At 45.4% G+C, this 11,354-nt stretch overlaps 1 protein-coding gene across 1 annotated transcript in view; it reads left to right on the top strand.

The window, feature by feature from the left end:
* Positions 1-11,354, top strand: part of CREBBP (CREB binding protein) — a 156,745-nt gene that overhangs the window by 110,288 nt on the left and 35,103 nt on the right. Inside the window, exons 15-18 of the mRNA XM_037989910.2 lie at positions 43-222; positions 1,474-1,663; positions 9,794-9,912; positions 10,757-10,996. Coding sequence (XP_037845838.1) covers positions 43-222; positions 1,474-1,663; positions 9,794-9,912; positions 10,757-10,996 — 729 coding nt within the window. The remainder of the gene's footprint in view (positions 1-42; positions 223-1,473; positions 1,664-9,793; positions 9,913-10,756; positions 10,997-11,354) is intronic.

Here is an 11,354-nt window from a genome sequence, read left to right as displayed (position 1 = left end):
TTGCCTTGCTTACTGAAGTCAGTGCTTTTGGTTTTTTCACAGCTTTCCCAGGCAGCAGCCAGCATTGATAACAGGGTCCCTACCCCCTCCTCGGTGGCCAGTGCAGAAACCAGTTCCCAGCAGCCAGGACCTGATGTACCTGTGCTGGAAATGAAGGCGGAGACCCAGACGGAGGACACTGAGCCCGATCCTGGTGAATCCAAAGGGGAGCCCAGGTCTGAGGTGGGTGCTGCTCCCTAGGAATGTGTTGATGGCTGTGTGTCACCACTTCCTCCAGGTGTCCTTGGACGAGGCTTGGAGCCTGCCATGGGTATCCCTGACTTTAGTTAAAATATTCTGGTTGAATGTGGGTTCAGAGTTCAGTATGTAGGAAACTGATTTAAAACAGCTTGGTTTTTTCATTTTTAAATATGAGGGGTGGGTTTATTTTGCCAGAAATGAAGAATACTGGCCTATATTTGAAATATTTGAATCATCCAACAGCCTTTTATTTGATGTTCTCCATTCATTTCTAGTTCTGCAGAGGTAGACTACAGAAGGGGTGGTGGATTCATTTACTAATTAACCTATGGCAGAAGCTGAAAACTGGCAGACCGTGGGCTGGATCCAGCCTGTAAATGTGTTTGGCCCACACAATACCTTAAAAATCAGGAAATTGCAAATAAAACTCTAGATTTCTGGCTTTTCTTGAAAACTGAGATACTTTCAGCATTGTGCCTGCATCCCTGTGTGACAACAGTCTGGTTGTAAACACCAGCTGTGGCGGGTTCTCCAGTTAGCCACAGTCCCCAGTGCTCCTTCCTGTCTCATACCACACCTCCTGCCTCTGAAAAGGACTTTTGGTCCCTGCCCCAGCTTTCAAGGAGATTCTTATTCCAAATTAAGAAATATCCGTACGTGAAAAATCTGAGTATGTGCAATTTTTAAAGCACTTTTACATTTAAAAACTTTTAAATTAGGCTGGGCATTGTGGCTCATGCCTGTAATCCCAGCACTTTGGGAGGCCGAGGCGGGTGGATCACTTGAGGTCAGGAGTTTGAGACCAGCCTGGCCAACATGATGAAACCCCATCTTTACCAAAAATACAAAAAATTAGCCAAGCATGGTGGCACGCACCTGTAATCCCAGCTACTCAGGAGGCTGAGGCAGGAGAATTGCTTGAACCCAGGAGGCGGAGGTTGCAGTGAGCCAAGATCATGCCACTGCACTCCAGCCTGGGTGTCAGACTCCATCTCAAAAAAAAAATCACTTTTAAATTTAGGACCATAATTGCACTGACTCTGTATTGAAGTGACTTAATGAACACCAAGTACTTTATTTCTTCTTCTGAAAGAGAAGAGGAATCATAAATGCAACTGTGACTAGAGGAAGGTTCTAACAAACCCATCTTAGGCTTGTAAGAGCCTTCCAGTGAGGCTGAGGTAACATAAAGGTGTTTAATATTTGTGTGTTATCTGTAATGTTTTTCTCAAGATGATGGAGGAGGATTTGCAAGGAGCTTCCCAAGTTAAAGAAGAAACAGACACAGCAGAGCAGAAATCAGAATCAATGGAAGTGGATGAAAAGAAACCTGAAGTGAAAGTAGAAGTTAAAGAGGAAGAAGAGAGTAGCACTAATGGCACAGCCTCTCAGTCAACATCTCCTTCGCAGCCACGCAAAAAAAGTAGGCTGTTTATTCATTACCTTATTAAACCATGCTGCTTTTCCACGGTGTTGTGATTCCACGTGGAGGGTTAGAAGCTAAAGTAGAAACATAATTCTATCTGCCCTTTTACCTTTCTTGCCTGCCATTCCACAGACTTTCCCTTGCAGAAACACTGAGGCTGAGCAGGACCCCAGCCCTGTGCCTGTGGGGCTCATGGTAGGAGTGAGAGATGAGCTATGACTCTGAGGCCACCCTGGCTGCAGAGCTGTCTTCTGAGATGATGCTGGCAGGGGCCAGGGTTGAAATGTGTCTGGGTCCTTGAGCAGGCTAAGGAGCTTGGCTTTACTCATAAAAGTATAAAGAACCAGTGATGTATGTGAGTGGGAAAATAACCAAAAAAGCCATAATTTAAGGAAAATGATCATTATGACAGCACAGGGGTGAGCTGGAGGCAGTTTTCTGCTGGTGCAGTGAGGAAGCTGAGCATGCAGAGTGAGGGGCAGGGTGGCGCCTAGGGACCCCATGTAGGGAGACATGGGGAGGGGTAGGTTAGGCAGCTTTGGGGTCTGAGATGTGTGGGATAAGCCCACCTCACAGTGGAAGTTGGATGGAGTCCATTTGAGATGTATCCAAAGTAAAGAGATAACAGGGTATCAGAAAATTGTCAAGTGAACCTTAGAAATGGGAGTTGGGACTCAGAAAGTCCAAGGCTGCAGACGACACTTTTGGGAAAGATTGCAGAGAAATGTTAAGAGACTGAGACCATGTTACTCTGCAGCTGGAAGGGGACCCTCGAGAGTGTGGAGTACAGTGAATCTTAGGGCTTTTTATGCTCTTAGAAATTGAGGTCCCCAGAGAGTTGTTGTTTGTGTGGATTATCTATCATTGCTTACTCTGTTGGAAATTAAAATTGAGAAATTTGAGTACAGGGCTCACACCTGTAATCGTAGCACTTTGGGAGGCCTCGATGAGAGATTTGCTTGATGCCGGGAGTTCAAAACCAGCCTGAGCAACATAGCAAGACTCCATCTCTACAAAACTAAAATAAAATTAGCTAAGTGTGGTGGTACACGCTACAGCGGAAGCAGCAGGATCGCCTGAGCCTGTAAGTTTGAGGCTACAGTGAGCCCAGATCACATCACTACACTCTAGCCTAGGAGACAAAGTAAGATTATTGTCTCAAAAAAAAAGAAAAAAAATTTTTTTTTTTTTTTTTTTTTTTTTTTTTTTTTGAGACGGAGTCTTGCTTTGTCGCCCAGGCTGGAGTGCAGTGGCCGGATCTCAGCTCACTGCAAGCTCCGCCTCCCGGGTTTACGCCATTCTCCTGCCTCAGCCTCCCGAGTAGCTGGGACTACAGGCGCCCGCCACCTCGCCCGGCTAGTTTTTTTGTATTTTTTGGTAGAGACGGGGTTTCACCGAGTTAGCCAGGATGGTCTCGATCTCCTGACCTCGTGATCCGCCCGTCTCGGCCTCCCAAAGTGCTGGGATTACAGGCTTGAGCCACCGCGCCCGGCCAAGAAAAATTTTTAAATATTTAGTTCGTTTAAAATAGTCTGTTACATGGCACCCATAGAAAACATCTATATGAAAAATAAATTTTCCAAAACAAAAGTAAGAATAATGATGTTATTAAGGGCATCTGCCTCTGCATTTACTGTGTTGTGATTGGTTATTTTGGTTGAAGTGTGTGAAGAAAATCCTGTATTTGGTAAAAGGAGAAGTATTTTCATAGCCTTTTCAGCTGATTGTGGATAGTCTTTGATACTATACCAAAATTAAACCAGTGAAAGTTTCTTAAAGGTTAGTTACGACATTGAACCAGAATCTGTAGTACTGGATTTTTCATACTCTGTGAGATTAGAATCCATTGATCCATCTTGTACTTGGAATGGATGGTTTGTGCTTGCATTATTTTTTTTTCAATTGACACTAAGTTCTGCAGATTTTCCATATGTTAACATATTTCACTATACAGTGTCAAAAAAAAATCACATTTGTTAATACCACCATCAGTCTCTTCAAACAAGTCTTACCAACTTTGAAACGCAGGGCGTGCGTGGTGGCTCATGCCTGTAATCTCAGCATTTTGGGAGGCTGAGGGGGAAAGTTTGCTTGAGCCCAGGAATTGAGGGTCTATGATTGCACCACTGCACCCTAGCCTGGAGCTCAGGAGTTCAAGACCAGCCTAGGCAACATGGCGAAACCTAATCTCTATTAAAAAAAAAAAATTAGCTGGGTATGGGTAGTGCATGCCTGTAGCTGCAGCTACTCAAGATGTTGAGGTGGGAGAATCACCTGAGCCTGGGAGGTCAAAGATGCAGTGAGCCATGATCATGCCACTGTACTCCAGCCTGGGTGACAGAGTGAGGCCCTGTCTCAAAAAGTAATTGTAATAATAAATTTTGAGACGATGTCAAGCCCGTGTACAAGTTTTCCAAAACATTTGATCTTTTAATGAAAGTCCAGATTTTATCATTGGCAACAAATATTGTCAGTTGTCCTTGAAGTAACTGGCCCTCTTTGTTCATTTCTGAGAAAATGTCTGACATATAACTAGAGTTAGTAACTATAGCTTATCTTTCAGTCATTCTTGAAAGTTTTAAGGGGTCCATGAGGGCAAGCAGCTACTTCAGCTGTAAATTCTGACACTTGCACAAGTACTGCCCCCTAATGTGGCCACTGTGCATATGCAGCACACGTCTTTTATTCTGTGTGGTGAGATACACTGAATATTTCATCACACAGACTAAAAGACATGTACCAGGAGGCCGGGCGCGGTGGCTCACGCCTGTAATCCCAGCATTTTGGGAGGCCGAGGCAGGCGGATCACAAGGTCAGGAGATCAAGACCATCCTGGCTAACACGGTGAAACCCCGTCTCTACTAAACAAAATACAAAAAATTAGCCAGGCATGGTGGCGGGCGCTTGTAGTCCCAGCTACTTGGGAGACTGAAGCAGGAGAATGGCGTGAACCCGGGAGGCAGAGCTTGCGGTGAGCCGAGATCGCGCCACTGCAGTCCAGCCTGGGCGACAGAGTGAGACTCCGTCTCAAAAAAAAAAAAAAAAAGATGTACCAAAGGCTGAGCTTTAATACAAGGAATACTTCTTACCACCTCGTCAAGAATATTTTTTCGGGCAGGCGTGGTAGCTCACATCTGTAATCTCAGCACTTTGACTCCATCTAAAAAAAAAAAAAGATTGCTTTTTCCCATCTGTGCAGATGTCTGGCGTAGCGCAAAAGGCAAATGATGATCTAGTGTTGTAGAAGTTGTTTCAGGCCGGGCGCGGGGCTCACACCTGTAACCCCAGCACTTTGGGAGGCCGAGGCGGGCGGACCACCTGAGCTCAGGCGTTCCAGACCAGCCTGGCCAGCATGGTGAAACCCTGTCTCTACTAAGAATACAGAAATTAGTTGGGCGTGGTGGCGCATGCCTGTAATCCCAGCTACTTGGGAGGCTGAGGCAGAAGAATCACTTGAACCCAGGAGGCGGAGGTTGCAGTGAGCTGAGACCGTGCCATTGCACTCCAGACTGGGCAACAAGAGATGAACTTCATCTCAAAACAAAACAAAATTCTTTCAAGCTGGGCATTGGGGGGTCACACCTGCAATTCCAGCACTTTTGGAGGATTACTTGAGGGCCACAGTTCAGGACCAGCCTGGGCAACATGGTGAGACCCTGTGTCTATAGAAAAAATAAAAATATAGCTGGTTGTGGCACGCTTATAGTCCTTGCTACTCATGAGGCAATGTTAGGAGAGTTGCTTGAGCCTAGAAGGTCAAGGTTGCATGCAGGGAGCTGTGATTATACTGCTGTATTCCAGAAGACCTCGTCTCAAAAAAAAAAAGTGGTTTCAGTTTTGATCAAATAATTTTCATCTTACAGTACATAGATAATTTGAGCACCTAAAATGTGACCAGGGCGGCTGGGCGCGGGGGCTCACGCCCATAATCCCAGCACTTTGGGAGGCTGAGGTAGGCGGATCACGAGGTCAGGAGATTGAGACCATCCTGGTTAACACGGTGAAACCCCGTCTGTTCGAGACCAGCTTGGCCAACATAGTGAAACCCCATCTGTACTAAAAATACAGAAATTGTGCTGGGCGCGGTGGCTCAAGCCTGTAATCCCTGCACTTTGGGAGGCCGAGACGGGCGGATCACGAGGTCAGGAGATCGAGACCATCCTGGCTAACACGGTGAAACCCCGTCTCTAGTAAAAATACAAAAAAATTAGCCAGGCGTGGTGGTGGGCGTCTGTAGTCCCAGCTACTTGGGAGGCTGAGGCAGGAGAACGGCATGAACCCCGGAGGCGGAGCTTGCAGTGAGCCGAGATCGTGGCACTGCACTCCAGCCTGGGCGACAGAGCAAGACTCTGTCTTTAAAAAAAAAAAAAAAAAAGTGACCGGGGTGACTGAGGAACTGAGTTTTTATTTTTTGTAATATTATTCATTTGGTGAAATTTCAGTAGTCACAGGGGCTGGGGACTGAGATATGAGACAGCAACCTCCAAGGGTTTGAGAGACGCATTTTTGGGAGCTGCTGGTGCACTGCAGCAACCCTGCCGCTTGGAGCAGGTCCTCGGGCCAGAGGAGGGGTGCAGTTCACACACACTCCTGACTTCGCTTCTGCACATATGGGGTTTTCTTACAGAAAGGTGCTGGTAAAGACAGGAGTGTGAAAATGCTCTCCTCGGCCGGGTGCAGTGGCTCACGCCTGTACGAGATCGCACCACTGCGCTCCAGCCTGGGCAAGGGCGAAACTCCGTCTCAAAAAAAAAAGAGAGAGAGAAAATGCTCTCCTCAGCAGGGAATTTGAATAGTTATTTAATGAATGAATAAATGGTCAACCAAAGTGACACTTGTTTCAGGCCCTGTCACTCCCAATTACCACTGGGGCGGTGACAGGGTCTAGAAACAGGGTCTGCAGGCCTTCTCCGTGCAGAGGCCTGGTGTTCCATGCTGTGGGCTTTGTGCATCCTGAGGCCTCTGTTACCACTCCTCAGTGCTGCCACTGTGGTGCGGAGGCAGCTACAGATCCTATATGAACGAATGAGCATAGCTATGCACCAATAAAGCTGTATTTTTGGAGACTAACACTTGAATTTTGTGTGATTTTCACATGTCATGAAATAGTATTCTTTTCTTTTTTTTCTGCCAAACGTTAAAGAATGTGAAATCCATTGTTAGCTCTTGGGCCATACAGAAAAGCAAGCGGCTGGCCACATTTGGCCTGTTGGTCATAATTTGCCAACCCCTCGTTTAGAGAAATCAAAAGGCTATTCGTTACATAATTGTTTTCTTATAATGGGTTATTCAAAGACTACCAAATGCTACTTCATCTCTGCATAAAACAGAAGAAAGGAGTTAGTGTGAAGCAAGGATGTGTGTTTCTGATGCTTCTGAAGGGCACATCTGCACCCTAGACCAGGCCTTTGCACTTTCAAGTGCTGGGGACTGTGTGCTTGAGGAGTGCTGCATCTCGGGGTTTTTACCTGGTTGCCCAGACTTCAAGCCGCTATCAGAGGTCTGAAGCAGCCAGGTGCCCTAGAGAGGAGGTGGTGTCTGTGGAGGTTGGTCAAGAGTCTGGATCCTGGGCTCTGATGGGAATGAGCCCTGAGGCATGTTCTTGGTGTGCCTGTTTTCATCTCTAAAGTGAGCCTGTTAAACAAATGGGTTTTTCCTTCAAATTTTAACTTTTGCTTTCACCAGTTAGGAATCAGATGGCGCTTTCCAGAATTTGTCAAGTTAGACCATCTCCACCCCACACAAAATTGATGGCAGACCCATGTACCTCATACTTGCCCCTTCCCAACTGGAACTTTAAATGTTTACCATATTTTAATCTGATTTTTAAATTACAGTTTCCCACTTATCTGTTGTAAGAAATCTTTTCAGCCGGGGACAGTGGCTCACACCTGTAATCCCAGCACTTTGGGAGGCTGAGGAGAGCAGATCACCTGAGGTCGGGAGTTCAAGACCAGCCTGACCAACATGGAGAAACCCAGTCTCTACTAAAAATACAAAATTAGCTGGGTGTGGTGGCACACACCTGTAATGCCAACTACTCGGAAGGCCGAGGCAGGAGAATCGCTTGAACCCGGGAGGCGGAGGCTGCACTGAACTGAGTTCGTGCCATTGCACTCCAGCCTAGGCAACAAGAGCAAAATTCCATTTCAAAAAAAAAAAATCTTTTCAAGATACAAAAAACAGACCAGGCCCCAGTGGCTCACACCTATAATCTTAATTGCTTTGAGAGGCTGGAATCACTTGAGGCCGAGAGTTCAATACCACCAGCCTGGGCAACATAGTAATACCACAAGATCACTTGAGCCCAGGAGTTAGTGGATGCAGTGGCTATGATGGCGCCACATTGCACTCCAGCCTGGGCGACGGAGCAGGACTCTGTCTCTGAAAATATAAAATGAGCTGGCCATGATGGCTAGGCACAGTGGCTCGTGCCTGTAATCCCAGCACTTTAGAAGGCCAGGGCAGGTGGATCATTTGAGGTCAGGAGTATGAGACCAGCCTGGCCAACATGGTGAAACCCCATCTCTACTAAAAATACAAAAATCAGCTGGGTGTGGTGGTGGGCACCTGTAATTCCAGCTACTCGGGAGGCTGATGCAGGAGAATCGCTTGAACCCAGGAGGCAGAGGTTGCTGTGAGCCAAGATCGTACCACTGCACTCCAGCCTGGGTGAGAGAGCAAGACTCTGTCTCAAAAAATCCTGGGCATGATAGCTCAATGCCCGTAACCTCAGCACTTTGGAAGGCTGAGGCAGGGGGGAACGCTTGAGCTCAGGAGTTCAAGACCAGCCTGGACAACATAGTGAGACCTCATCTCCACAAAAAAATTTAAAAATGAGTCAGGCATGGTAGCACACACCTGTAGTCCCAGTTACTCCTGAGACTGAGGCAGGAGGATGACTTGAACCTGGGAGGGTGAAGCTGCAGTGAGCTGAGATGATGCCAGTGTCCCCCAACCTGGGCAGCAGAGTGAGACTTTGTCTCAAAAATAATAAATTGGAAATTACAAGAACACAAAGAAAAAAATACGTGTCACTTATAAGCTAAGGCATCAGAACGCCTGAGACATCTTTGCCTCCAGTTTCTTCTCTGTGTGACTGAACATGAGCCAGGTGGGGTCATGACACGCTGACTGCTGACTGGCCGGCCTCCCACACCGAGCAGCTTCCCCGGCACCTGTTCCCATACTCATTGAGGGTTTGTATGAATGTACCATCTTGAATATATTTGGCAGCCAGTATTTATGTTTGTATTAGTGACAACAGAAAATGTAGTAGGCAGTGAGGTGGCTGAGGGGTTGGAGAAATTGGCATTAGTAAATGTGGGAGTAGCAATATGGAACTTTTTATTAAAATGCTTTATTTTGTATCTCTATTACTGTTTACGTTTATGAGATTCAAAACCATTTGTCTCTAGTGGCCTGAATTTAATTTAGCCAAGAATAAAAAAACTTTCCTCAGAGGATCTTTTAAGGTCCCTTCCAATGAAATGACTTTTTTTTTTTTTTTTTTTTTTTTTTTTTGAGACAGAGTTTTGCTCTCATTGCCCAGGCAGTGGCGCCATCTCGGCTCACTGCAGCCCCCATCTCCTGGGTTCAAGCGATTCTCCTGTCTCAGCCTCTTGAGTAGCTGGGCTTGTAGGCCCCTCCCACACACACGGCTAATTTTGTGTTTTTAGTAGAGACAAGGTTTCACTACCTTGGTCAGGCTGGTCTTGAACTCCTGACCTCAGGTGATCTGCCCGCCTCAGTCTCTCAAAGTGCTGGGATTACAGATGTGAGCCACCACGCCCAGCCTGAAATGCCTTTATTTGCCACCCAGTTTGATGAATGAGACAGATTTGGGAGTTAGCTTTACTTTCTTTTTCAGCAAGTTTTTAAATGTTGGAAACCTTTCATAGAAGATGCAAACTTCTCGTTGTATTTTGCCTCTCAACGTGAACGCAGTTCTGACACTGGTGTGTTTTCAGAAGCTTTAGTCCTTATGGTGATGGACGAGAGCCCCTCGAGTGCCTTAGGAGCATCATGGTTGGGACGTCACAGCAGCCAGGATTCCGTTTTAAATGTGAGGTAGGAGGGATCTGAGCACCTTTTACAGAGTGTCTTTTCTTGATGTTTTCTCTGCAGTCTTTAAACCAGAGGAGTTACGCCAGGCCCTGATGCCGACCCTAGAAGCACTGTATCGACAGGACCCAGAGTCATTACCTTTCCGGCAGCCTGTAGATCCCCAGCTCCTTGGAATTCCAGTAAGTTAATTCGTAAAATTAGATTATAAGTTTGCTGGTGTGACTTGAGTGCCCACTGTTTTATCCCTAGATTATAACTTTGCTGGTGTGACTTTTGAGTGTCCGTTGTTTTATCTCTTGAAATTAGATTAAGTAATCCCCCTGCCTTGAAGGTTGTTCTCCTAATATAAAAAACTGTTGTCTGTTAACAGTTATCAATGAAAGTGTTTATTTTGTTTGGTTTCACTTGTTCATGAAGCCCCGGTCCTTGGAGGGTGCACTGAAGCAAGGGAAGCACATGCCCCTGAGACTTCACTTTATATTTGGATCCTTGTGTCACTTTTGTCTGAAAGAATTTGTGAACATCAACTGTAAAAAAATATTTAGGCTTCTCTCTTTTATATTCCTGGATAGCCTTGCAAAGGCCATGGGGACCCAGCAGATTCTATGTAGCAGTAATTACTAGCTTTGTGTTTATATTTGTCTTGGAATTTCATTTTGCTTGCCAGAATCAAGAGTGAATATCTAGAAATACACACTGTTTGATAAACTGGTTCACTATTTTAATTCAGTGGATTAAAGATCTATTTTAAAAATTTTCTGTTAGAAGTATCTTTTAACAATTATTCTTTATCTTTGCCTTTGAAGTATTATAATGCGCTCATACCTGAAAATACTAATTATACTTTTAGTGAGTAAAATCAGTTGCATCAGAGGTTATTTTCTTTTCATTTCCCATTTCTTACTGTTGGGAATGGAAGTTATTTTGGTACTTTCTGTTTCTATTATTTTAAAACAAAGCTGCCAGATATGACTGGCATTTGGATGTTGGGGAATTCCCTGAGACCATTGTTTTTTTTTAAAGGATTATTTTGACATCGTAAAGAATCCCATGGACCTCTCCACCATCAAGCGGAAGCTGGACACAGGGCAATACCAAGAGCCCTGGCAGTACGTGGACGATGTCTGGCTCATGTTCAACAATGCCTGGCTCTATAATCGCAAGACATCCCGAGTCTATAAGTTTTGCAGTAAGCTTGCAGAGGTCTTTGAGCAGGAAATTGACCCAGTCATGCAGTCCCTTGGATATTGCTGTGGACGCAAGGTACAGTTTTAAGTTTTTCCAGAAAGTGAATTTTCCTAGTTAATCCAGCCAGAGGGGTGTTACACTAATATGAGACCACACCTGTGTACTGGGAGTGCATATGTGCAGTCTGCTCTCTGGTGACACAGTTGATGCCTGAAGTGATGTGATGGGTGATCAGAGCTGGGTGTATAGGCACTTACTGAGGGAGGCCATGAGGAAGTATTTCTGGCTGCCCCTCTGTCCGTGGTACCTGTCTGTAATAAATGTTTCTTAGAGCCAGTTGTATCACTTGCTATCTCAAAATGTCTTTAAAGCTACTAAAATTGTTAGAAAACTATCTAATATACTAACAGAGATAATTTACTAGTCTCTATAG

Source organism: Chlorocebus sabaeus, chromosome 5, assembly GCF_047675955.1.
Source record: "Chlorocebus sabaeus isolate Y175 chromosome 5, mChlSab1.0.hap1, whole genome shotgun sequence".
NCBI classification, from domain to species: domain Eukaryota; kingdom Metazoa; phylum Chordata; class Mammalia; order Primates; family Cercopithecidae; genus Chlorocebus; species Chlorocebus sabaeus.
This window is presented reverse-complemented; position numbering and strand designations above follow the sequence as displayed.